The 26,415-nt window shown below is 40.7% G+C and overlaps 1 protein-coding gene and 1 long non-coding RNA gene across 6 annotated transcripts; both read left to right on the top strand.

Moving 5' to 3' along the window:
• ST3GAL5 (ST3 beta-galactoside alpha-2,3-sialyltransferase 5) lies at nt 1–25,374 on the top strand. Of its 5 annotated transcripts, none has more exons than XM_017820798.1 (7): nt 1–83; nt 12,825–12,946; nt 14,658–14,772; nt 16,994–17,337; nt 18,731–18,917; nt 21,538–21,696; nt 22,880–25,374. In XM_017820798.1, the coding sequence occupies exons 2-7, from the start codon at nt 12,909–12,911 to the stop codon at nt 23,141–23,143; spliced, it is 1,107 nt and encodes a 368-aa protein (XP_017676287.1). In that variant the 5' UTR covers nt 1–83; nt 12,825–12,908; the 3' UTR covers nt 23,144–25,374. The 5 variants fall into 5 exon arrangements, with proteins under 5 accessions (XP_017676287.1, XP_017676284.1, XP_017676285.1 ...); XM_017820795.1 differs by having other exon boundaries at nt 7–83; nt 12,825–12,936; XM_017820796.1 differs by having other exon boundaries at nt 7–83; nt 12,825–12,936; nt 14,658–14,766.
• LOC108500164 lies at nt 2,652–4,113 on the top strand. Its single transcript, XR_001875771.1, has 2 exons — nt 2,652–2,789; nt 3,037–4,113. It is a non-coding gene; the product is annotated as an uncharacterized LOC108500164 (long non-coding RNA).
• Nucleotides 25,375–26,415: the final 1,041 nt, after the last annotated feature.

Raw genomic sequence — 26,415 nt, forward strand, 5'->3', positions numbered from 1 at the left:
CCCCCCGCCCGCGCGCCGGCCCCGCTACCTGCGGCGGGGCCGCCCCGCGCCCATGAGGAGACACCGGCCCGGGCACGGCGCAGGTACCGAGGGGCTGCCGGCACGGGGGGCACCGGGAAACGGGGAGAGAGAAGGCGGGGGGATGGGGGTGGTCAGTGCAGGGGGAGGCCCGGCGCGGGGCCTGCAGTCCGCGGTATCTGCCTGCCCCCCCCACCACCACCGCAACCCCACCAGCGCCGGAGCTCCCTCCGGGGAAGGCACCGGCGCGCCCGGGCCGGGGGAGGTGGGGCTGCGGGAGTGCTCGGGGCCGATGGGCGATGGGAGCCGCGTTTGTCTTGAGGGAGGGAGAGGATGTAGCGGCGGCTGTCTTCGGGTGTGCCTCCGGATTAGAATTTATAGGCTTCTGCCTGTCTGCGGGATGCGATAGGCTTTTTGTGGGTGATTTTCTCTCTTCATGCTTGGAGTGATGCGAGTGCAAAACAGATACGGCTTCTGCTGTTGCTGCCAAAACCTTTTCGTTTTCTTCAGTACTGCTCACGAAAAAGACTTTCGTTTGGTTTTCTTCCTTCTTTTTTTTTTTTTTTAATTTTTTTTTGCATGTGTGCTCAGCTTTGCTTATTTATTATTTAATTAGGCAAGATCAAAACATGAGGCTGATGGAGGAGGCATGTTTGTTTTACCGCTCTCTTTAGTTATGGAAATGAATAGGAAATGAATCATAAAATTACTGGATGTAAACAGCTTCCCTGTGGAAAATGGCTGGCTTTGTCTCTTTCTGGGGAAAAAAGGGTGGATTAAGGTGCATGTTTTTTGTTTTTCCAAAGAAAACTTGTAGAGGATATTCTTTATGTCTCTAAAGTGGATAGGTGTTTTTAAACGCAGTTCAGGATCAGACTGTCCAGATGCGGTTTATGAGGGGTGTTTTCCCTGCAGACTGTTATTCCATCTGCTGCAGCGAGGTTACTATCTCCCTTCTAGATCACACAGCAGGAAATCTTGAGCTGTCTCCCAAGCCCTCTGCTAGCCAGACTGAGGGAATGTCTTAAAAGGTCAAAATGCAGCTGGAGGGTTAGTGCATGAAAGCGTTTTAGTGCAATTTCTGCTTCCTCTGGGCTGATGAGAAATGAGCTCATCCCACCTCGGGTTTCCTGGAACTTCTTAGCGTTTATCATCCTCCTTTCCGTGGAGTTTCATTAAATTGGCCAAGTGATTGATAGGCAGTTAGGGCCAGGATGTAAGAAGACAAATTGCGGTAGTAGAAACTTCCTTTTATTGAAGAGAACGGGCTAAAAATGTTCAGTTTCATTTGCTTTGTGTACATCAGTTTAGGTGACGGATATCAAATGTGCCAAGACTGCTGTGAAGTTGGAATACTTGGAGGGCAAGTTGTTTTGTTTAGATGAGAGAGCCTGTAAAACTTAAGTAGCTCTTGAATTTTTTGGTAAAGGCTAATGTACTGAATAAGATCCAGACAGTGCTTCAAACTTGTCATGGCATTATTTTCAGGCTACAAGTGAGTCTGAATGAAACCTGCTCAAATAAAACAGATGAAAGCATCTTCAGCAGGCGCATCCAGAGCTTCAAAACCACCCAACTCTAATTCGGACATGAGTCTTCCCTGTGACAGGCAGCTCTCATAAAGTTATTCTTAATTTATTATGGACTTCCTTAAAACTCGTGTAGTCTGTTATTTTCCATTACTTCTATGGGAGGGCTATTCCTTTGCCACTCAGGAATCTTTTGCTCCTAGTCCCTATTTATTTATGTCCGCTTTTTCCTGTGTGTTAACGTTGTGCTTTTGTTTGAATTGTTTGCTTTTAGCTTTGTTTACATGTTTGGTGTATCTAAGGACAGACTCTCAACCTGTTTTTGCAAAGCTGGACAAGCGAAGCTCTCTGTTATCCTTGGGAGAAGCTCTTCCTTCACCCATCCCATCAGCGCTCTCTGCTACCTGTTAGGTCCTGAAGTCTTGGATTCAGAAGTTAAGCATTAAAATTGGTTCCAGCAGTGTTCTTTGCTGTATTGTAGTTTCCCTTCTAGCCTTTTCTTCACAGGAGGCTTTTGGCATCTCTTCTTTTGCTTCTGTCGGCTCAAGTGTGATTTTACCATGATCTCTTGAAGTGTTGTTAGATGATACTCTGGTAAAAATGCTGCTGTGCTGTTAGCATTGTTCCATAATTACCAGTTGTTCAGTGCTATTCTGCTCCATAATTCAGATGTAATATGAAACATCTTGGCTGTGTTGAAAAAGGCATGTTTCCTTAGCTCGGTAAAGATTAATGCCATGATTAATGGTCTTTTCTGACCATTTCTTTTAGGAAAGATTTATTCCTCAAACTTCCCATGTAAGGGGAAAGACCTAATTTGTTTTGGCTTCCTTGCAGGGGCTCGGAAATATCTTCTGCTTGTGTGCCATGAGCTTGCCCAGCTGGTAGGGGGTGATGTGCTGATACACTGGGCTCTTTTCCTCCCTTCCTGGCTGTGTGGCTCTTCCCCAAAGTGCTGGAGTGGTGCAGTGCTTCCTCTGGTGTGGGTCTGTGGGGAGAAGGATGTGAAAGGAGCACGTGAGATGTGCACAGGAGGAGTTTCTGAGAAGCAGCTGCCTGCTGTTACACTGCGGTTCATTCACCGTGTGTGTTTGGCTTCAGCAGATCCTGAGGAGTGGCTGACATCAGGTTATGAACATCCAGAGCAGGCAGGCCAGTCTTTCTTACACAAGTATCATGGAGGGGAAAACTGGGATTTCCTGCAGAAGAAAAAGGGACGAGGGGGTCTAAGAAGCTTCCCTTGTAAGAAATAAACTTATCTTTTTCATATCACACTGTTCCCAACAGCAGTGCTTTAACTCACCTGTTTCTTCCTGCTTGGCTGCGACACTTGACTTTCTCTTGCTTACTCGGGAATCAGAAAAATTCCAAATCCAGGTACTGGTTTCATCTGTCACAAAGCATCAGCAGCCCTCTTAAGTGTTGAAGCACATCTTGTTGATATTTCTGGTGTTTATTTATTACATTTTTTTGCTGTCCCTCACTTCAGGGCACCTGAAAGAGGTTTCACAGAAAAGTCTGGAAAACTTGATAGAGAAGAGGGTGCCAAGCCAGAAGTGAAATTAAGAGAGTATCCCTGTTTTGAACATTGAACTATCGCTTAGAACCTCATTAAGAGTTCTTTTCTTATAACATTATTTTAGCAGGCACTGTTAATGTCTAAAAAGCTTACTGTGAATGCTGCTGAAAGGAAGTGGTGGCGTTTCACTCTATCTCTCATTAAGCTGATAATTGGTCTGGATTTGAGCTGGAACCATTTTTTTGTGTGTGTTCTATCTGGATGACCCAAGACTAAGAGCAAGTTGTAGCCTAGTTATGTGTTTCCTTCCCGAAGGAAAAAACTGGGCAAATAGACACAATTACGTAAGGTTGTTAATGATTTCGTGAGTTGGTGGTTGATATTGGGAAGAGGGTGTAGGAATGAGCCATTAAACAATTAGAACAAAACACAAGTAGAGTGTCTTAAGGCAAGGGAAAAAAGATTATGATGCCTCTAGGGCACTGTTGTTGCTTGCTGCTATTCATGACCGCAGGCAAAATAATTTTCACCTGTCATCATGTTGGTACTGTGATAAACTGAGAGGATGATTCGAGCTAATTAAAAAGAAAACAGTGTAAGGTCAATATAACCTGGAGAGAGAAAAGAAAAACAAATCGTAAAACTTAATTGGGCCCCTATAAAGACATAAAACCAGTTACCTCCCTTTTACCTTGTGTAAGATTTATAGTGAAGGAATTTTATTTATTTAGGTAGATAATAACACCTTTCAAAAATTTTATAACTTTGTATAGATAACAAGCAAACATTTGCTGAATGTCTGACTTGACAATGTATTATGGATGCTTATAGATAACATTCTTGTTTAAGAAAAACATCTGTTGAAAGTCTGACTTAACAATGTGTAATGTTTATGCTTATGTGTAATGAATATTCATGAAGTAGATGGAAATAAATGTAGAACAACTGTCTTCTTTGGGTGTGACAGGCGTTGGGAGTTGTTAAAACCCCTCCCTGATCACCCAGCGCTGAATTTGCTTTTATCATATAATAAATTCTAATTGGAAATCACCCGGCTTTAGGTTTCTATTTCTCACAGTACCTTTGAGAGTGTCTGTCAGCTGCTCTGAAATTGTCATTTGCTCCTTATTTCACTTTTTACCAGTTGTGTCCACACACATGCGTGCAGTAATAAATTCGTATTTTCTGAGGAGGAAGATCTTGACCAAATGAACTGCAGGTTGTACAGATGACATAGGTTTTTACTTTCTATTGTCTGATTAAAAAGCCTTTCCATTCAAAGTTCATTTTCTAAGACACATTGATTACACTGGTGCATAATGTCCCTCTGTAAGTGCTTATAACCATATTATAGGCTAAAGAGTTTTTTGCCATCAAGGATGTATTCTTCAATTAACCAAAACAACTGACTCTGTTCATTAGAACAGGTATCTTGTCAAATGCTTTTTTTATTCAGTAGTAATAGGCACTAAGCAAATAATATTCAAGGAAAGTTTTTGAACTATCTGAATATGTTAGAATACAAACTTAACTATAGGATTTATATTGTTGTAGATGAATAAATAATTGACAGAAGTGTCTAATTTTTAACTTTAGCTTAATTTTTTTTTCTTTGGCAAGAAGTTGTCAGTCCCTAATCAGCAACAGCTCCCTGGCTTTTGTCTCTTTTATGTCTTGGGATAGGAAGTGGTAGGATGGTGATCAGAAGATTATTTGAAGATAAATATCCAACAGTGAATACATTGCCATAGCTTATAACACAAGAGTCTCTCATGCTTTAGCATGTTCCTGATAAGTCTCCCTCAAATCATTAGTATCATTGGAATTTTTCCTCATGCTTGTGGTTTTTAAGGTTTTTGGTCATGTACGATTGAACAAAAGTCCTGTAAGAAGATATTTCAATGTTTATTGTGTTATAGAAAGCGATTTTTCAATCGGAAACAGTTCCTTTGGGATAACTTGTCTGTTCCTCTTCTCTCCCTACTTTTCCTGAGTATTTTGTCGCTATGGGCAAATGGAGCCATCCAGATAAAAGGCTTTTTACTTTTCTTGTATAGATTTTGATTCCAATTTCAACATCTGGGCAAGTTGTTAGCTTTCCTGATCCATTAAATCTGTGTTTAAATTTTGGCTTTAAAATTTGGATTAATTTCTGCACAAGTCATTGGAAAGTTGACCTCATGAAGTTCAGTCAAGGTCCTGGAGCTGGTCAGGGCAATCCAAAGCACAAATACAGGCTGAGCAGAGAGTGGATTGAGAGCAGCCCTGAGGAGAAGGACTTGGGCCTGCTGGGAGATGAGAAGCTTGGAATGAGCTGGCCTTGTGCTTTGACAGCCCAGAACCCAACCGTGTTCTGGGCTGCATCAAAAGCAGTGTGGGCAGCAGGTCGAGGGAGGGGATTTTGTCCCTCTGCTCTGGTGAGACCCCACCTGGAGTGCTGCATCCAGCTCTGGGGGCCCCAGTGCAGGAAGGATGAGGATCTGCTGGAGTGAGTCCAGGGGAGGTCACAGAGAAGTTCAGAGAGCTGGAGAACCCCTTTTACAGAGAAAGGCTGAAAGGGCTGGGGTTGTTCAGCCTGGAGAAGAGAAGGCTCCAGGGAGAACTTAGAGCACCTTCCAGTACCAAAAAGGGCTACAAAAAAGCTGGGAGGGACTTTTGACAAGGTTTAGTAGTGTCAGGGCAAGTGGGAATGGCTTCAAACTGACAGAGGGCAGGTTTAGATTAGATCTTAGGAGGAAATTATTTTCTATGAGGGTAGTGAAGCACTGGCACAGGTTGCCCAAATAAGCTGTGGATGCCTCATTCCTGAAAGTGTTCAAGATCAGGTAGGGTGGGGCTTTGAGCAGCCTCCTCTAGTGGAAGGTGTCCCTGCCCATGGTAGAGGGATGGAACTGGCTGATATTTAAGCTCCCTTCCAACCTAGAACATTCTCTGAAAGTGAGGCAGTCCTTCACTATATTGCAGTTTCTGGAATGCCTCTTGCTAGAGGATGATCATATGCTTTTTTCAGATTGATTGGGGTTTTTTAATAACAAATTCTCTAAGTCAGAAGATAGTATGTTTCCAAATTTTTTTTGTGTTTAAGAAATACTCTGTTTTGGGTGGATAAAAATAATTGCAGTTGTAAGGCAACAGTTAGACTGTACAACACTTGTGACTGCAGAGTCCTTTGTGTATGTATAAATGGGGTGCACAGCTAACACTCCTAAGCTTCAGCTCTTTTATTCTTTGTATTACCAGTTCGCCTCCAAAAAAAAAAAATATTATTGGGATGAAGCTTGATCTGCTATTGGTTTTTAAAAATAAAATTATTTATCGTGTTTTATGTAAACAGATAGAGGTTATTTGCAAAATTTATTTCATTATGGCTTATTGTTTCCCGTGAAAGGATGATGAAGTCTGAAAGCGTGGGAAGGGTTTGAAGGCATCATGCTCTGATAAGGAGACTTGGGAGGGAGAGTCCTGGAGGAGGAACACCCTGAGGGACTTGAGGGCCACCTTTGCCAGAGCCGGTAAGCTGGTAAGGAGCTCAGAAGAGCACAGGAAATAGTGAAAATCACAGAGGAGCTGCAGACAGAAAACGTTATTCACCTGACTCCAGCTCCTGCACTGCTTGTCAGCTGACCAAAAGAGCAGTGACAGGCTCCATGTAACTCTGGCAAAAATAAGGGAAATTGAGGCAAGGAGGGGAGAAGGAGGAGTGTTTGGCTTAAGTTTAGCTTGTGAAAGGAAAGGAAACCCTCGTGTTAGGTTGTTTTCTTTTTCTCAATATTAGAATTGATGGTTAGCAGTTGTATTCGTTGACAGAAAAATTACATTACTTTGAAATTCCCTGAATCAAGACTGGTTTGCCCAGTAAAGAGGGCTGAACGAATTTCGGGTGGATGTGGGAACGGGGAGAGTTTTATGCTGATTTCTGAATCTGTTTTGAAATGGCTGTCTTAGGAACGGAAGATCAAGAAGTTAAAGTTTATGTATTCTTAGGTATCTTCATGCAAGAGGCTCTGCTGTTCATCTGGTTTTGAAGCATAAACTAGAAAAGCTACAACCTAATTAGCCACTACTATTTTTTTAATGTCTCAGCCCTTATGTTTTGATCTCTGTGGGTTTCAGTACTGCAGAGGCAAACAAAATTAATCCTAACTGTCAATTTTACCAAACTTATTTTTCATGTTTTTACATAAATAAATAACTTTCTACTTAAAATACTGTATCAATTTTGAAAGCCTTAATGAAAATTATTATCTCATCTATTTGGTCGATAGTGAGAAGGGATTGAAATGTGTTACTTTTCACGGGCCCAACTCTTGCAGGTAATCACAGACACTGTGTTGTAGTTGTCAGTTAGGTTTTTGTCATCTTTTTTCTCCAAATGTGTCCCAGGAAACAATCTGAAATTACGTTTAAGTTTTCTTAATTTTTTTCTTCTAACTTCTTCCTTGCATAAAGTTTTGCCATATAACTGAGGTGGTTTTTCTGGTTGTTGTTGGTTTTAAAAGCCACAGAACAAGAAGCTCATGCAGAGGTCATTGCTGAAATTTAATGTCCCATCTCAATAAAGAGTACCTTGCTCCAGTTAATTCCTTGTGAAAACACCTTCTCTGCCTTTTAACTTTGCCTTTCTTTTTTGAAGCAAATGTTGCTCAAAACCAGGTAGCTTTCATCTTATCGTTTACTGGTTTTGGAGGTATGTTTCTTAGGTAACTTATGTGAATCTGATTTAGAGGAGAAGGCATGAAAGGAGCCAGGTGGGTTTCGGGTATTTTTTGCATTAGTTTCACCTTCTGTTTCAATGCCTGCTCGAGCCTCGTCATTTGTGATTAGTAATTCCATTATATAAGGGTGACTTTCAGGTTTCATTTGCTGTGGGCTCTGCACTGCAGCCCCTTGATCTCTTTATGTGAACCTCAAAGGCTGCATTGTGCAGCAAGACCCTGATATCGACTGACTTGTAAAGCTGTGTGTTTCTATGCTTGTGGTGGTGCCGTGGGAAGGGAAAGTTAACTTGTATTTTCAACTCTTAGGAGCTTCAGGTGTCGTCTAAGATGATGTTGTGCTGGATGCTGTACAACTCTTAGAACAGATGGTGTCTCTTGCCCACAAAGCCTGGAGTTGCCCCATATAAAGAGCAATCCCAAAGGCTTAAATTAATTGCTTCTGAAATATTCCAAGTGTGGAAATTTTGTCTACTTAAGAATAACAATGAGACAGAAGTAAATTATGGTGAAAATAATAACACCACAAAAAACTTTGGAGTATGTTCTACCGATGGAGAATTTATCCTTTGAAGCAGCTTTGCACAGAGCACTTAAGTTCAGCAGATGAAAAGCAAATTTAAATCCCCTGAGTTCTCACTAATTGCACCACTATGAGTAGCTATAGAAACATCAATGCAAAATGTGATTGTAACACAGCAGTTCTACTGAGCCATCTTTTGTATGCAGATTGAGACATTTGCATTTATGGCTCTCTAAACAACTGTACCAGGGCCCCTTTCTGGAGGAGTGCAGTGGTGTTTGTATGCAACAGCTCTTTGGTGCTCTTGGTATCTTAACTGCCCTGGTTCTCTCTGCAAACTCACAGATTTATTTTTTTTTGAACTCAGGAAGACTTTGGGAAAGGTGCACTCCAAGGTGCTTGTTACTGCTACCTTGCTCTTTTGAACACTCTTACACCATTCCAGCCGGTGGAAGGGGCTTATTGACTTCAACAAAGACTGCAGGATCCAGCCCTGAGTAACTGAAAAAAAAAAAAAAAGCTGCGTTGGATAGATCCATTTTGACTTGATATATGTATGTATCTGTCTATATATATTGATCTGTTTGAGAAAGGAATCATCTGTAGGGAACAGAACTGAGAAAAGTGTGTTGCTGTGGAAATGAAAACTGAAATTATATCAGTTATATAAACAATATAAAAAATAAAAAGTTGTGCCTACTAAGAGTTGGACTTGGAAAGGATGTACTGAGGTGATTAATTAAATTGTCTGTTTTCTTGGGGTTTTTTTCCACATCCGGGATGAGTGAAGCAACTGTTTGAGGACAGCTGGAATTTATTTTGCTCAGAGGCGGGGAAGACTTTCTGATACCACTAGCTTATTGTAGTCTTGCATTCCTGTTTAATTCCCTTCTGTCTTCATCACTTTCCACCTCTTCAGTTCCTTCCTCATATTTCAGATCTCTTGCAGCCTTCCCTTTGTTTTGAAAGGCTTCATGAAAAGTATGATTCAAAGCGTGGTGTTCGCAGGACGCTCTCATTGATTTATACAGTAGAGGAGGTTGGCTGTGTCCTTCCTTGCTGCAGGATGATTCCAGGAGTATGTTAGTGCAGTTAGGCAATGAGGAAGTTTTACATGCTTGCATTGGGCAACCTTTCACATGTAAGTCTTTCTGTCAAGTCACAAGAGAACCTGGGTCCTAGAATAGGAAAGACTAATTTGCAAAAAAGTATAAACCTGCTTTGACCAATGTTAAGGCAGTGAGGCTTTAATTTTGCCCTTAGAATTCAAGCTGTAAAATGTTACGGATTTGATTCACAGTGCTGGAAAATGTGTTGTTAACCTGAAGCATGTTCCCTCAGAAATGTTACTGAAATGGTACCGTGGCCAGACCTCACAATGTCGCGTTGCTGGTAGCAGGATCCTGTGGTACCTGGTCTGACTGATTCTTTCGCACAGAATCCGTTCTGATGTAGGTTCCTATAGACTATGATCAAGTTACCTTTTTATGTTTACCCAAGAGTTATTACCTGCATTGTTCTCTAGTGAAGAACAGTGAAGGTTGACTTCTAGGTGAAGCTTGTTTCCTGCTTTTTCATTTTAAAAAAGGAGTAAGGTTCCATTTTATACTTCTCCCCAGCTGTGTTTGTGGAGATGTGTGGAACTGACAGATACAATTGTTGCCTTGTTTAACGCTGTCACTGCCGTCAGCCATCCGTGTCGGTGAGAGATCCCCTTCCCTTTCCCAAACAGTACTGGGTGCCGCCTGTTGGTGCTGGTCTGAGACAGTCTCCTCTGAGGTGATCTGATGGAGTGTACTCTCTGCACTGCGTGGAGTGATCCTGGAACTTCCACATGGTCTGCAGGCCTTGTTCACGCTCTCCTCCACAGCTCTGCAGCGTCCTCTGATCACCTCTTGTTTGGTGTGATCGTGCTTACAGGTTCCATGAGCTGGGGCTGCTCCCTGTGCATGCTGGCAAAATGATCCCTATGGATACCTGGCATCTCAAGGTGTGTTGGTGTGAAAGTACCGGGTCCTGTAGTATGAAGGTGCTGGATGAGGGCTGCTGAGCTGACTTGTCTGTGTAGTGTGGCAGGAAGAACATGTGTCATACATGGAATAAAAGGTGATTGTACAAGTCCTGCTGGATTGGCACTGAACATCTCAAGGTAGAACAGTTCAACTTGGTGATCCATAACTAACACTAGGGTATGGTCCTTGTAACAAATTTTGTTGATGCCTTTACTCATGTGGACTTGACTGATTTGCTGCAATTCTTAGTTGAGAGCAAACTGGGCTTGTGATGTGGATGACTGGGGTGGTAGTGTCAACACCCAGTTTTGCTCCTCAATGCAGTTTTTATTCAGTGGTATAGATGGAGGCAATAGAGATGAGGTGCTGTTCTGAGAAAAGGAGAAGCTTCTAAGGCTTGATAGCTTCCTTGTGACCTGCTGACTTGTGTCCTTGACAGGTTGTGTGGGAGACAGGAGCTGTATTCAATTTCCAGCTTAATTGCTAGAATTCTGGGGGACTGTGGGATGTCACTTACCCCTTAGGCTTCAGTTTACCCTGTTCCTAGACAAGCATAATGCTACTGACTTCAGTTTGTACAGTGCTTTCAGATCTGCTAAAAGGGGCTGTTTAAGATTCTGCAGCTTTGTGACAAAGGCCTGCAAACGGATGTGAGAGCTCAGAGAGCCTGTGCAATTAGTAAATACAGCTAGGTGAGTAATTTGAGGTTCTTAGCAATGCCATAATAACCTATGTTTGAGGTTTCCTGCGGTCAAAAACCATTAGGACTTTTTTGCCTTGCTCTGTTTTGTGAGTTATTATCACCTGCATGTCACCCTGAAAGCATCACTTGATGTCTCCTCTTCAGAAGACTTCAGATGCTGTTATCGATCTTTATCTCTGGTTGTCGCACCCTGTCTCACAGTGGCTTGTGTTATTTGACCTTCTGCTGTGCATACCAAATTTATTACTGAGAAATGATGCATGACTGTGCAAAGAGACTTAGTTCTGAATTAGATACCCTTGAAATTTCAGTGGCCTGGATTTGAGTTCTGGAGGGGATGCTTCTGTCTCCTCAGCTCCTTCATCCTAGTGTTTAAGAACATCAGTTGTTCATCCAAACAAAGTGTTTGTAGAGGCTTGTAGAGATTTGTAGAGGTTTCAAGTGGGTCATATCACTATATAAAATAAAAAGAGGTGGAAAAGAGAATGTGGAAGATCATCCCTGAGAATAGCTCAGTTGGTTAGAGCATGGTGCTAATAACAGCAGGGTTGTGGGTTTGATCCCCCTGTAGGCCATTCACTTAAGAGTTGGACTTGATGATCCTTATGGGTCCCTTCCAACTCAGAATATTCTGTGAACTGGGATCCCTAAATGAAAGCCTTCCCTTAGCCTTGCTTTTTTTTTTTTTTAAATAGTTTTTGTGACAGAGCTCTTGGCAGGAGAGCTGAAGAGGACCTTTGCAGCAGAGAGGGGCAAGCACCGAGATCAAAGGGAATGAGTAGGGCTGAAATCCTCCACTATGGAGGAGCAGGTTGCACCCTTCTATGGTTGGCTCATCAAAGGGAGTGCTGCCAAGGGTGGGTAGGAAACACCCTTATCCATATCCCTTCTCCTTTCAAGGGAAAACCAGCAGGCTCATAGGGGTAGGCTTAGCACAGTGTTTCCTTGTTTGTTCACATCTTTGGTTGATGGTGAGAAGTTGATGTGCCAGCCTGCATTTTCCTTTCCAAAATCAGAACTGGAGTGTGCTGACAGAAATTCATGGGAGCTTACACAAGGTAAGCAGCGAGCTTGCTTCTTGCCAGCTAATGATCAGTGACCTGCCCATCTGTGAGGGAGCACCGTGCACTCTTTGATGGTTGTTGGAGGGGAGCTGCTGCTGTGCGTAGAAACTACCCTTGTGCTGGCAGCCTTCTGCTCCTGCCTTGTGCCAGGGAAAACCTTCTCCACACTCTCTTCAGTACTTGCTGTTGAAGTTGCTGGCTGTGTTGTTGGGGCTGCTGAAGAGGTCAGTATTAGATTCAGAGCAATGATGATGAGTCAGGTTTGCTGAACCTTGGGGAAACCGGGGAGTTGATTTGAAACGTGGGTTCCAGTTTTGAGGATGGCATGTACAGGCTCTGCATGCTGTGAGCATCTTTGAAGCCTGCAGGGTAGTGTAGTGCAGGGATTTGATTTTGATTCAGGGATCCTAAATACCCTGAGCATATTGTATACGTTATTTTTTTTTTCCCCTGTCTGGAGTGTGTTTGACCAGATCAAACAGAAGTGTTTGACAGTAACTGATGTAATTGCAATTATTAGACTTCAGGCTTCTGATGAAGAATGCACAGATCAGTGCCTGGCAGCATTTTTAGAATCATGTTCTGGTGGTGCAGCTGAAATGAATGTGTTATTGATCACGAGGAGATAAGGAACAATTCAGTATTCCTGATACTGTAATTAAGAATCACAGTCTTCGGGAAACAAAGTTGTCAGTCTGTGGACATCCTGTCAACTTTTTTATGATAATTTTTTTTTTACAGCAATGCTGAGTGACAGTAATGCTGTGAAGCTGAAAAGTGATCATTCACCTCCTGTGCAATGGTGTAAGGTGGCTGCACGTGAAGATGAGAAGACCAAGCTGGTTTTTAAAAGGTACTTGCAAGTAAGTGTCATTGTCACAGCAACATAGGGGTCAGTTGTTCTTCCCGTAGCCTGGACAGTTACAAAAAGGATGCAGAAATCAAGGCGTGAGGTTGCCACAGGCACTGGATGGAGGGTTGGGCACACAGCTTTCCCTGGGGCACTGAAAACCCTTTTAAGAGCCTGAGCTCACTCCTTGTAGTACCTGTATGCCCAAGCCAAAGTGAGATCCTAGTACTTTGCTCAGGGGCATTTCCAGTTCTTTTTTTGTATCCAGAAAAGTCCCAGTGTCAAGGCTTTGAAGGCCAGCAGATGCTGAGTGGGTATTTTGGGGAGGTGTTTCCTTGTAGTTACTTTGTTTATGAAGACTTCTGAAATGCTGCATCAAAAATCTTACTCCATTGTTTATAACTTGACATCAAATTATATTTAATAAATATGTGCTCATGTGCATCCAGAACCATATTTTACACCAAAAAAGTTCACTAGTCTGATGCCACATTAATTTTTGGGTCCTAGAGCTTAAAAAACCCAAACCCAAGCAATTATATCCATAGGTGTTTTGTGCACCTGAATGGTGCAGCCCCAGCTGAATCTGGGGATACTTGATAAACTTCTGTGGGTGAAAACCAGCCTCATTCATCTGCTGTGAATCCCCTGCTTTCTGATTTCCAGGGGTTGCAACCTAACATGCTAATGAAGGTTTTAGGCCACCTGTCAGTGCAAGATTTAATTTATTTAAATGAGATGTGAGAACAGTGCTGCTTTTCCAGGGGTCACCTTGTTTGTAGCCTGTACTGCAAACTGACTGTCAAGATTGCATCTATTAGTTCATATGCTACAAACTTTTTTTTAAAGAAAAATGAAAATCTGTGTTAACTTCATCTGAAATGATTTCAAGAAGCACTGGACACTTAGTAAGTTGTATATTTTGTAAAGATGTTTAAACAAACGTCTGGTCCTTAGGAGACCATGGGAAGTGAAAATCAGTTATAAAGCTCAAACTACATACTTGAGCAACAACCAGAACTCTAACCAAATAATGATGCAATTTTTTTACAGATTGGTTTAGACATGAAATGAGTTAAGCGACTATTTTGACATCAACAGTGAGTGGTGTTCCTTAGGAATGAGAAATCAGTAGATCAAAAATACAGATAGTCTGTGTTATTCAATTTTAAAGTTTGTTGGTTTTTTTTTTTTCTTTCTTCTCCGTGTTTTGGGGGTGTAAATAACCAAGTTAGGCTTCTCAGTATAAACCTGAACGTCTAAATTCTGCATTGTGTCCTGCCAGCAAGTTGGAAGTTTTGTTTCAGTGGTTGCCATTGGCCCAAAATCATGCAATTTGAAGTTCCATTCTTCTTCTCAACTTGCATGAAAATACATAATCCAAGATAGAGTTGCCCTTTACGGAAGAAAACAATAGTCACTCTTTGCTTCTTTTTGTGAGGAGAGTTGATTGACTCATCAGAGCATTTCGAGTATATAATGCAGGCAACATGTTCCTTATCAAAGCATCTGCATATGTTCATACTTTCCTGCAGATAGCTCTGAAGAGTTGTGAAAGATTTGGAGTGAACAAAGCAACAGGTTTTTTTGGTTTGATTCAAATGCAAGTATTCAACTGTCCTAAATTTGCTTAAACATATTGATTTAATGGTTGATTGAACGCTGGAAAAAAAGATTATTTTTTATTTTTCTCTCTTACGCCTCACCCTCCTGTTTGTTTTTAGAGTTCTTGTACTCTTTGTGGTCGGAGGGTGCTTCCTTTATATCCTCAAATTACGTTTTGGCCCTGAAGAATGTGACAGAACAAAAATGCCGTATGTGGACCTCGATCGTGTAAGGGTTGGTATTTTTTGGCTTGCTTTTTTTTTTCACTTGGAATAAAAAAAAAAAAGGTTATTAATTGACAATGTAAGAGTTATAGGGCTCTACAACAAAGAACTAGAATGCTGACATTTTTCTGTGAGGGAAAATATGTTATGCTTCATTTCATGCCATAGAACTTCTGGGTTTTGTTCTTGTGGAACGACAACAGGAGTGCATAGAGAAACTGGATTTTTAGGGGTAAAATGATGTAACTGTGACTTTAACATTTGAAATGGACGTGTCAGTCCTGCTGTTGTGTCAGTGCAGATGACACTGGTGATCAGAAAATTGATGCAAGTGAAAAGTAACGTATCAAAAAAAACTCCACACAACAACAACCCAAACCCAACACATTAAACCAATTTTTTTTTTTTTTTTTTACCTAAGCCATCTGCCTGGTCTGCTTTGACTCATAGTTGGTCAGATGTTTTTGGAATCACAGGGCAAATGTGCAGGAGGGTGCAGCTATTATTTAATTTATTCATTTAAGGTAGCAGCTATGTACTTTATGTACAGTTTTGCATGTGCCTTTTAAGCCAGTGTAACAGACACCACTAAAGCCTTTGCTACTTAGCCTGTTTTCACTTTATAACAGAACTTACCTGGCTTAGAGCTGTTACATTTCTAGCTTTGAATGTCTCAATGCTAAGACACAACTTCCAGCAGAAACCTTGATTTAAGACAGTCTTATAACATTACTGCAAGTGTATCTTCCCCCACCTCCCACCATCTTCAGTGCATGTATTTCCCCTTCTGAGCCTCTTTGCCTCCCCTTTTCCTCTCATTTGACTCATTTGTTTTTTCAGTAACATGTTCTTGATTCTGAAGAGCAAACACCTTAAGCCAAGCAAACCTAAAGACTGCATGGGGTGTGCTTATTGCTGTCTCATGATTCATTTTGTTTGTGTTAGGTGCAGGATGAAGAAAAGAGGATTGCTCTGATGTAGTTAGGTAGTAGCTAATTACAAACTATTTGGGGCAGTTGCCATGTGAGTGGCATTAATTTTTACTGATAGGTGTCAGGCTTAAAAATGAGACTCTTCCAAAGATACACTGAGTCCTGCCAACAAAGTACAGCAACACAAAGTTGCTCAGTTGTGCTTTGCCCAGTGTAGTGTTTATGCCCAAACTTGCAGAAAAGTTCTGCGTGGTAGAGGCAGTTCTGTAGATTAATCTTGGTTGAAAAGAAAAAGAAGTGAAAAAGAGCAGCACAACTTCCCTCCTTGTGCTCCCAGATAAACACTTCCTGTTCCTTAGCAGTACAGGAGAACTAAATTAGCACTAGACTTGAATCTTTAGACTCTGACCCCTGTGTTTGCTCATGTTCCTTTTAATTAAAGTGGAGGAAAACACTACAGAGCTTATTGGGGAAGAGAACATGAAAACAAGATTTTATTTAATGGATAAAAGTAATATCTTTTCTGTTTCTCTTCTTCCTCACATCAGATGTTTGCTTGCTGTTACAGATTTTTAAAGACATAATGAGTAGTGTTTTGCTTTTATTGTGAAATGGATCAATGTGTAGTTTCATCTGACAGTTTAATCTTTTTATGCTATATAGAACTGTAGTCTTTTATTTTGGTGGCTGGTCTTTGAGAGAAGACTCAAAACACCTCCACCTTGCATTCTTTCTAAAATCCTGTCTTAGTCGTTCACAATAGCGTTTCAGCAATGCTTATGAAAGAAGTGTTGCTTCATTCTGACTACTAAGCAAGTCCAACCTGCTGTTTCACAGCACTTTAACCCAGTGGATGTGTCTCTGGTGTAATCCTACCACAGGCAGAACTCAGGTGTCATGCCGTTGAGCAGTGAGGTAGAATTCTACCTGCTGCTGAATTAGGCAGGCAGACATATGTTCTAGCTTTTTTTTTTTTTATTATTTGTTGTTGTAAATAATAGTACAAATGTTCTCAAACAGCTCGTTTTCACTTAGCAGTTCTACTAGCCTAATTTATCCTTTAGGAACCTCATATCTAGGCTCAAGTGATTGCGTGGAGGGGCATTCCTTAGCAGCTTTTCACCCTGCACTCGTTAGTATCTGCGTTTGATTAAATACTTTAAAAGATGTTGTACTTCCACATTTAAACTTTTTTAATAAACCCCTGTGTTTGCTAAAGTGCTGGTGGGTCGCACTGAGAGGGTTTGTACATTCCTGCAGCTGGCTTTCCTGACTGAAATTGTGTGTGTTTTGTTTCAGAGAGCACAGCAATATGCCAGCGCCGCATTGCAGGAGCAATGCCGACCTTCTTACGTGAAGAAAGAAATGAGCAGGTTATTTGCAGAGAAATATAGCATGGACGTATCTCCCTTTGTAAGGAAAAATGTAAATGAAGATGAAGCTTTGTTTAAATATGAACCTCCATTTGGATTTCACAAGTTTTTTGACAAGCTTAAAAATCTTCTCGAACTCTTACCTGAGCATGATTTACCAGAAGATTTGAAGTCAAAACACTGTAAGCGTTGTGTTGTTGTTGGCAGTGGTGGAATTCTTCATGGATCAGAGCTGGGTCACTTACTGAATCAGTTTGATATTGTTATAAGGTACATATTTTCCATTTAAGGATTCCAACTACTTCAACATTACTATATGAGCCAACTTTTTTTTCTTTTTAAGAGAAGAGTATCTCCAACATTTATGCAACTCGTAGGACTTTCTGAAAGTGCTTTTGGTAAATTTACTTGTGGCTTGATAGAATTTGAAGTCTTAGGAGCAAAATAAATTGTCGTGTTTGCAAGCCAGGAATTCAGTGTAATTATTTGTGGACTTCAGATACAAAAAACCCCCCATGGGCAGAAATGAGATAGAAACCAGTGAAATCATAGACAAGTAGACAGTTATGATTTTATCCATTCATATGTTCATGCTTTCAGAGGACTCACCTGTGATTTTTTTTTCCCCTTGTCTAGTTGGGATCCTTATTTGAACTGTTTTTTTTATAACCCCTATTTCAAACACATTAATTGGTGTTTCAGTATGCACTGGTGTTTGCTTATGCCTTTATAGCACACTTATCTTCCCTGATCTTTGCAAGATCAGCACATGCTTTCTGTGATTGTGCATATTTTTTAACATCTGGATTATGTGCTCTGTATTTGTGCCTTCTAAACATTGCTCTTTGAACTCTCCTTCTTGTTTTTATTCATGTAAAGTCACAAGTAAATTTAATAGAAGCAGTTTCCCAGCTTGTTTTGTAAAGTATGGCTTACTCCTATTATAAAGGGAAGATTTCATTGAGTCAGTAGCTCTTATACAAAGGTAAACAAACCTGTGTTAGCATGTGCAGGGGCAGAGAACTTGTGTTAGCTGTTGTCTGAAGATTAGGGCTGGCAGTGTGAAGGTGTTGATACAGAAAAGTTTGCAGGACTTAACACTGTTCTGCAGAACTGATGGAGTAGGATGATGTTGCTCTGGTCTGCAGTGTGCCAGCATTTAAATTTTTGGTGAGCTGGAATGATATAAACCCATAGGATGCATTACACTGCATTGCAGGGATAATTTGAATGCTTTTCTGTGTGGAATACTCATGTGAGTTTGTGTGTACGTGTGTGTGTATATATGTATATATCTGAAAAGGATAACACAGGCAACTTTCTGTGTGTTTTCTTTCCCTTCCTCTTTTAAGCCTCTTGAGTTGACACAAGTCAGTAGACAGGAACTTCTGCAATGCTGTTTTGAGTTACTTTTCTGTTCAATCTTTTCAAAGTTTTGCACTTGTGCCATTTAATGTAGAAATAGAATTGGCTTCCTCCCAAAGATAAGGGCAGGATGAGTGCGCGAGATGAACATAGAGCCTCTGAGAAAACACTGTACTGTGTTTTGTTAAAAATCTGTGGCTGAATAACAAGGTTTTGCTTAGTGTCTGATATTTTAATGAGATTATAACCTGTGTTTATTAAATATAATTTATCACCATTGTGGTTTTTTTTTCCCTAGGTTAAATGATGCACCAGTTCAAGGATACACAGATGACGTTGGTAACAAAACGACTATAAGGATGACTTACCCAGAAGGAGCCCCCCTTTCTGAACATGAGTATCCTCCTGCAAGCTTGTTTGTGGCTGTTTTGTTTAAAAGTGTTGATTTCAATTGGCTTCAAGCAATGGTGACAAATGAAACCTTGGTATGTAATGTGACAGTCTTGTGTACCTGTATTTTTGTTTGTTTTCCCTTCCAGTGCTTAAGGAGCTGATTCATATGTTAGTTCCTGTTTTATTGTGCTGAGGATCTTTTACGTAACTTTGTGGGATTTTTTTAGCTCTGTCTCCTAGTTACAGTTGGGCCAGCATTCACGTTGAAGCCCCGTGCTGACAGTAACACTTCTTTTTTTCTACAGATATTGGTGGTTCACACCAAGCTACATGACAGGCTGTTTACTAAAGTGTAATTCATTTCACATTAGGTTCAAGTGACTTGTTTAAGGCTGTAGAGCCCAAAATAAAAATGAGATTTCTGAATGCCAACTCATTTTTTTTTTAACAGCTAAAGCCTGTACTGCTACAACAGGCATACATGCAGTTAAACATGTGATTGAACATTTGACTGTAGTTCTAAAATGATGAGGTTGCTTATTTCTCGAACTGAATATTTAAAGAAGTGCAGAGATTGCTAAGGAACTGATAGAAAGGGTTTCATATTTCCAAATTAACTTTGAATTGGTGGCTTCCACCTCTTTCAATTTGCAGGCAGATAATTTCTGCAAGTTGAAAACTGGTAGCTAGGTTTCTCTGACCACAAATTGAAAACAAACACTCTAAATTATTGAGAGAGATTTAGGAGAAAGCCTGCCAAGTTTTTTAACTGTTTGATCTATGCTAGTTTAGGTACTCCAAATTCCCTTCTTAATTCTGTGATTTTTACAATATGGGATCATGTGGGAAGGTCTGTTTAATATTGGCCATGGCTGTCTACTACTACTACTACTTTAGTCCAGGGAGTGTGTGTGAGGAATATTGCCTTGTTTTTAATAATCTGAGCATGTTTTGCAGAGAGGAGATTTTCCTGAATCCATGAATTTGTGCAAATTGAAGAACTTCTGCTTCCTGATTTTTTTTTTAAATTTTTTTTTTTTTTTCTTACTGGGGGCAAGACAGTGTTCGTCTGTGACCTTCCCTGCAGCAGTGTGGTAATTTTGATGACCAGCAGCTTTGTAACTTGAGTTGGATTCCTAACTTTCTTGTTTTATAAGCTTTCTGGCTATTTCATGTTTTAAGGTTTGGTCTTGAAGAATGACTAGTACAAGGCTGGCTTTCTGTATTAAAATTTGTGGAAGGGATTGAAAGAATGGCTGCTTTTGGGCATCTGCAGCATCCTCTGTTAGTGAGTTACATGTTGGGAGCGTGTGCTTTTTGAAAAGAGTACCTGTACTTGTTTTGTGTGGCTTAGGAGCAGATCAGCTCATTCCCACATTTCTTCCTTGCTTTGCTGTTTTTGCTGATGCAGAGCCAGCATCTGATTTGGGAATGGGCATATTGGAGAGAGTCCACTGAAGAGCCACGATGATGCTTAAGGGACTGGAGCACCTCTACTGTGACTCACAGAGCTGGGACTGTTTAGCCTAGAGAAGAGAAGGCTCATAACATCTTGTTACAGTACATAAATATCTGAGGGGAAAGTCTGAGGAGGATGGAGCCAGGCTCTTTTCAGTGTTGTCTGGTGATAGGACAAGAGGCAGTGGGCACAAACTGAAACACTGGAAGGTTCCTCTGAACATCAGGAAACACTTTTTTTTTAAAAAAACTTTTTTTCAACCTTAAGGAAGGTGACTGAGCACTGGCACAGGTTGTCCAGGGAGCTTGTGGAGTTGAATATCCATGGATATCTTTCTCAAAAGTCATCCAGATGCAGTCCTGAGCATCTGGCTCGGGGTGTCTGCTTGAGCCAGGGGGGTTGGATCGCTTCATCTCCAACTTCAGTGGCTCTGTGATTTTGTGAACAGCAAATATAGTTCTTTCAAATACTCATCTTTCAGTTGGCTCAGCTCTCTGTGCAGGCACTGGTACTGTAGTGAACTGATTCAGATTACGGGTGGAAAGATAGGAACTGTTACAACCTGTATTTGATCAGTTTAAGCTTCTATTCCTTAAAGCCTGTTTAAAAAAATATAGGTCTATGTTGCAGCTCTGTCAGTTTTGTCATTTGCTTAATGCTACTCATTTTATGGACTTGTAAAATGAGTGTGCTGTAGTATTTTTTCTTCCATTAGTGGGTATCTAATTGATTGCAGTGGCATGAGATCAGAATCTAGCTTTCTGACTCCTGTGTAAATCCTCTTCTAAAGTATTACATTTATCACTAGCTGGATGGTGTCAAACAGCAGCTCTTCTCTTCAAAGCCTGAGCACAATTGTTTTAAATCCAGTGCTTTCTTCAGAATGCCTGGTTAATCTTTGTGGAAAACTGTGGTTCCCTTCCTCATTTCTTTAAATGCTGCTGCCTGCTCAGTTGTGCTGGGGAAGGCCCAAAGAACCTGAGGGTGCTGGTGGATATGTTGACTGATTAACACAAAGTGCAGCCAAATGTTCAGAATAAACAACTTTTCCCTCTGCTGTCCTCCCTGCAATTCCAAATACTTTGAAGATATTCCTCTTTTGGGTCAGTCACTTGAGCTGGTATTTCTGAACCACCTTAGTCATAAACTGTTTCCTGAATTTTTCAGACTCCCTGGTGAATTCTGTAACTTGTATTGGCTACTGAGTCTGTCTCAGAGTTTCCCTTTGAACTGTATTTTTTTATTCCCTTTAGCCTCTGTGGGTGCGACTCTTCTTTTGGAGGGAGGTTGCTGAGAAAATTCCTTTTACATCAAAGCAGTTTCGGATTCTAAATCCAGTCATTATCAAAGAGACAGCTTTGGACATCTTACAGTTCCCTGAGCCTCGATCAAAGTTCTGGGGTTGGGATAAGGTAAGAGGTTTCCTTTTACCAGAGGGAGACGGTAAAATACAAGGTGAATCAAACAGTGCAGTTTCAGAACTAGTCTCAACTAATAGGGAGATTATGTGCTCTCAAAAGACTCTTGTATTTTCTCGTGCAAAATCAAAGTAAGATTTCAGCTGACCTTTTTAGATGAGGTATTATGCCTGTGCCTGCTGACATGAAATGACATTCAGATGCTGTGAGACATAAATTCACTCCAGTAGAGTGTGTTCACTCACACATATTTGTGACTGATGTGAAATACTCAAAAGCACACGTTTGATATATGTTAAGTGTGTTACAAACAGTGCCATTAAGGCAAACCAGCCATCAGCTGTGGGCAGATGTGTCTCCAGCTGCAGGGAAAGCAGAGAGAGTATGAAAACCAGGCCAGTTTAAAGCAACCTTGCAGCTGTTGGAAATGCAGTGTGTGCAGAGTACTCAGTAGCAACTGATGGGAATATCCTCCCTCCACGTCCTTTGCTCCTGCAGTAGTACAGAGTGATGAATTGCCTGGCTTAATTTTACACTGCATTTTTGTTATTTTAATTATGTGTTGGAGGAATTGGTTGTCACTAGTTCTCTTGAACTATGTGAGAAGACATCTAATCATTGCACAAATCTTTGAAGGATCTTCTTACATTTATTTTTCAGAATAACATAACTTACCAAGGTATGTATCTTAATTGTATCGTAGTATATTTGCCTTCTTCGCGGGTCGTTCAGTGAAAAGTCGTATTCTGAAGAATACTGTTTGTTAGAGAGCCTGTTGTTGCTCAAGACTGAAATAAGTGTAACTCAAGAAATGTCAAGTTTAACGGCATGTCAGGAGTTGTTTGAGTGTTTGGAGCGAGGGTTCACTTGCAGTTTAACTACACAGTAAGAGGGCATCTTGTCTTCACAGAAAAAAAACTCAGTGTTGACAGCCAAAAGCCTCATTAAAGGCAAATACTCAAGTTGTATTGGTATTTTGCCCTGGAGTATTTAGCTTTACTTGATCATTGAATTGATTTTTAGTTTTAGTTTTAACTGATTAATTGATTTCAGTTTTAAATGAGCAGAGGGAATAGACCAAGCCATTAAATTGTGTAAAATGTTTTACAAAAACTGTGCTTTTATAAAAAAACTGTATGTTTGAACTGAACAAACTTAACTTTCCCCCCTTTTTCAGAACGTACCTACAATCGGGGTCACAGCGGTTGTTCTGGCCACACATCTGTGTGATGAAGTTAGCATAGCAGGATTTGGATATGACCTGGACCAGCCCAGCACACCTTTGCACTATTACAACAACCTCTGCATGGCTGCCATGAACGGACAAACTATGCACAATGTGACAAGCGAAACAAAATTCCTGCAAAAGCTGATCAAAGAAAAAGTTGTCAAAGACCTCACTGGAGGGATACATTGTGAATTCTGCAGCAAAGACAGCTAGTGACTGACGTGCAGCATGGACAGGACTTGTTATATTTCCAGATCAACCATTTTGCAATCTTTAGTTCTTTAAAGTGTATATAAAATGGACGTGGAATCCCTGCTGCCTTTTTTTAATGTCGCGTTCAGTTCGTTGGACTTGTAAATTAATTTTGTCAGGTTTTACTTTGCACATTTTTGTGAATAGCTGTGTAAATACGACCTGGAGTTGAGAGATGTGTTTAATGTATTTAAAATGTTTTAAGTTGTCTGAATAAAAGCAGATTTTTTTGTTTTCAGATGTATGTGGAACGCACATCGCTGGCCTGAATTGTCTAACAGCACCCGAGTGTTGTTTTCCACTGAACTCCTGTCTTTGTTGTTCCAGTTCTTGGTGTCTGACTCCTTTTCATGCATACCATGAAAAGAAGGGCGTGTGCTTCTGAAGTCTTTCATTACTTGAACTTGAGCATTGTGTTCCCCCCTCAAATATTTATATTCTTTTGGTTTAGTGCTAATAATTTTTTTGGTGCAAAGGAGAAACGCGGGAATGGAGTTGAAGGAAAAGGAATTGTTGTGGCAACAACCGAGTAGTGAGTACCTTGGCATTCATGATTGATATCAAAATCATTGATGTATTAATGTATTGGGTTAGAATCCTACCCCAGTTAAAGAAGTGGCATTAATACAAAATCTGCCCCCTTTTTTTTTGAGTGAATTGAGGATTGCTGGTTCTGTAAAACACCAGTTTGTAGGAATTATTTAGCAATAATAGAATCTATGACTAGGTTACAATTTCCATTGGTTGATTTTATGATCTTTAAGTAATTAATTATAGATATCATCACCTTAATAGTTTGCAATGCTGATAACCCTTATGAACTCTAGTGTTGACTGTTGGATTGAAGGAGGAGGTAGAGTTGTTGGTCTTCTAGGAACTTTTAAGTCAGCAATTGGGTGAGTGTGTATAAGTAAAGAAGAAAATCACTTTGAGAAAGCAGTATAATCTAGTAACAAGCCAGGTAACTGCTGAAGACAGCATATTTAAAAAGGAAAGAGAAGAAAGCTACAGATATGTTCTTGTGAATGGAAATCAGTCCACTGCAAAGACACTGGGCTGTGCAGATCTGTAAGCAACTTTTGGCATTCATTTTTATTTTGTAACTACTTGAGTGTTAGATATGACTGTTTGCACTGACTAGTGGTGTTGCTTAATCTACACTATGTGAAAGAGGCTTTCTTTGGAAGTGAAAGCTTTTTAGCAAGTTGATCTAAGGTTGGCCTAGAAACTTTGTTCATAATCATGGACTCTTCACATGGTGAACGTTCCCACTTTTCCTTTTGTTATGGGCAAAGATATGAATGTAGTTGTAGTTCTAAAGTTTCAAAATGCAAGATTAGGGAGGTTGTGTTTTGTTATTTTTATTCCACGAAGAGAAGATCTAGTGAACAATGACATTAGAATGCAGCAGACTGATTCTCACTGTTACTCTAAAAGGCAATGAAATGACATCAGCTCATAAAGCATAACTCTGGAGAAAGTTGTGGACCTCATCTTTCATAATTCCCATGTACCTACGTGTCCTTGAAAGCCAGCTGTGGGTGGTGAGCAAATTTGAAAATCAGAAGTTTTTGTCACTGACACTGTCTGTGTTCTTAGCAATCATATTAATCCAGCCTCCTCCTCCATGAGAAACTTTAATTTTTACACTAGCAATAAATTTCTAGTGTATGTTTTTCCTGTAAGTGTAATATATTGTTTAATTTAAAAGTATTTCATGTGTGAAGAGTTTTATACAAATATCCTTTTAGTTAATATATTAAAATGCAAATCAAAATTAAAATTATTTTCTCCTGGTATTTAAACTGGAAGCAAAATACCTTAATTTCATTTAGCATTAGTGAAAATTTGGAAGATTTCAGAATATGTGCATTGGGGGGATGTCCTGAATACACCTAAAGTATGTGTTTCTGAGCACTTGGGTCCCTCACCAGTTTGCTTTATTCAGCAACTTAAAAATAATCAGGTTGATTAATGTAAATGCCAATAGCTTTTGGGAGATGCTGTATTTACTGTGAAATTCTCAGATTATGTTGATGTAGGATTAGATTGTTTTCCTGTGAGTTTTATGGCTTGTGATAAAACCTTGTTCTCCATGGTTGTGTGTGCTGCTTTGAATGTGCCTGCGTGGACTCGACTCTCTGTGAAGTGGCAGCAAAAAGCAATAAACTGATGAAACCACTTTCTATTTATGTGTTTGTCGCTCAGTTTGCTATTTATTCTTTCTCCTTTATTAAGGACTTTACATGTCTCACTGGTGCAATTGAAAGTCTTGATGCAATCCCAGGCACTCACGGGGAGGCAGTAGCTGGTAACTCTTTCTAAGTTCATTTATACCTTTTTAATACCTGTCAGTGGAATTATCTGTCTGGTGCCTGGAAGAGAGAATCCATCTCAACACTGATCATACTGTAGGCTTCCAGCATTTTGAAGTTAATGTGGATGAGAGTATTTCGGACTGGGTTATAACAGTGGCCTTAAATTCAAGGATGTGTCTCCCTCAGTGGTGGAAACAGACTGCAGCTTCTGGTCTGTGCTTCAGCCTTGCTGGAGGTGAGAACCAAAGCTCTGTGTATCTCTGGTGCTGTGTCACACATCTTATGCTCTGCAAAGAGTCTGCATCGTCCCTTGTAGATAAGCCTTAATGGTGTTTGGTTAAAAAGTCAGCAAGGAGTTAGGGAGCTGTGGTAAAGCCATTGTGTTCCACGTGGAATTCTTCTTTGTAACTCTCTGCTTAGGAGATACCACAGTCATGGATGTGCCTCACCTGTTCTGATGCTGAATTTTTTCATGGTTTCCGTGCAGGAAGTTGCACGAGGAGACATAAAGAGCTGCTTGACTGTGGAAGTGCCAGAAAGGGTGGCTGCAGTCTGTGACCAGTTGGCATCGAAAGTGGGTGTTGAGCTTGTAGGGTCTGTTGAGATAAGGAGCTGAAGAGCAGTTCAGCCTCTCCAGCGGGTGGATGTGTGCTGGTAGCTCCAGCTCTCGTGCTGCAGTTGGAACTCCAGCAGGAAATGGGAAGGCACCAGAGGAGGCAGCTGTGTAGTGTGAGTGTGACCTCTTTGCCTGTGCCAAGGGCACATGAAGAGAGAGCTCACGCACCTCTGTTAAGAACAGCTCTGACACAATGCTGCGTGCCAGCAGCAAGGTTTTATACAAATACTTGATCTTACCAGCACCTGGATCTTGGCTCTGAAGTTTCTGTTGCCTGGAAAGGCTCTTTTCTTTCCTAA

Source organism: Lepidothrix coronata, unplaced genomic scaffold (assembly GCF_001604755.1).
Source record: "Lepidothrix coronata isolate B3197 unplaced genomic scaffold, Lepidothrix_coronata-1.0 Scaffold85, whole genome shotgun sequence".
NCBI lineage: Eukaryota > Metazoa > Chordata > Aves > Passeriformes > Pipridae > Lepidothrix > Lepidothrix coronata.

What these genes read in the sequence shown, in the direction of transcription:
- ST3GAL5 (XM_017820795.1), top strand. Translation starts at nt 53, where the DNA reads ATGAGGAGACACCGGCCCGGGCACGGCGCAG. An exon ending in CCGGCCCGGGCACGGCGCAG is followed by an intron (nt 84 to 12,824) that starts GTACCGAGGGGC and finishes TTTTTTTTACAG; the next exon opens with CAATGCTGAGTGACAGTAAT. An exon ending in TGGTGACAAATGAAACCTTG is followed by an intron (nt 18,918 to 21,537) that starts GTATGTAATGTG and finishes TATTCCCTTTAG; the next exon opens with CCTCTGTGGGTGCGACTCTT.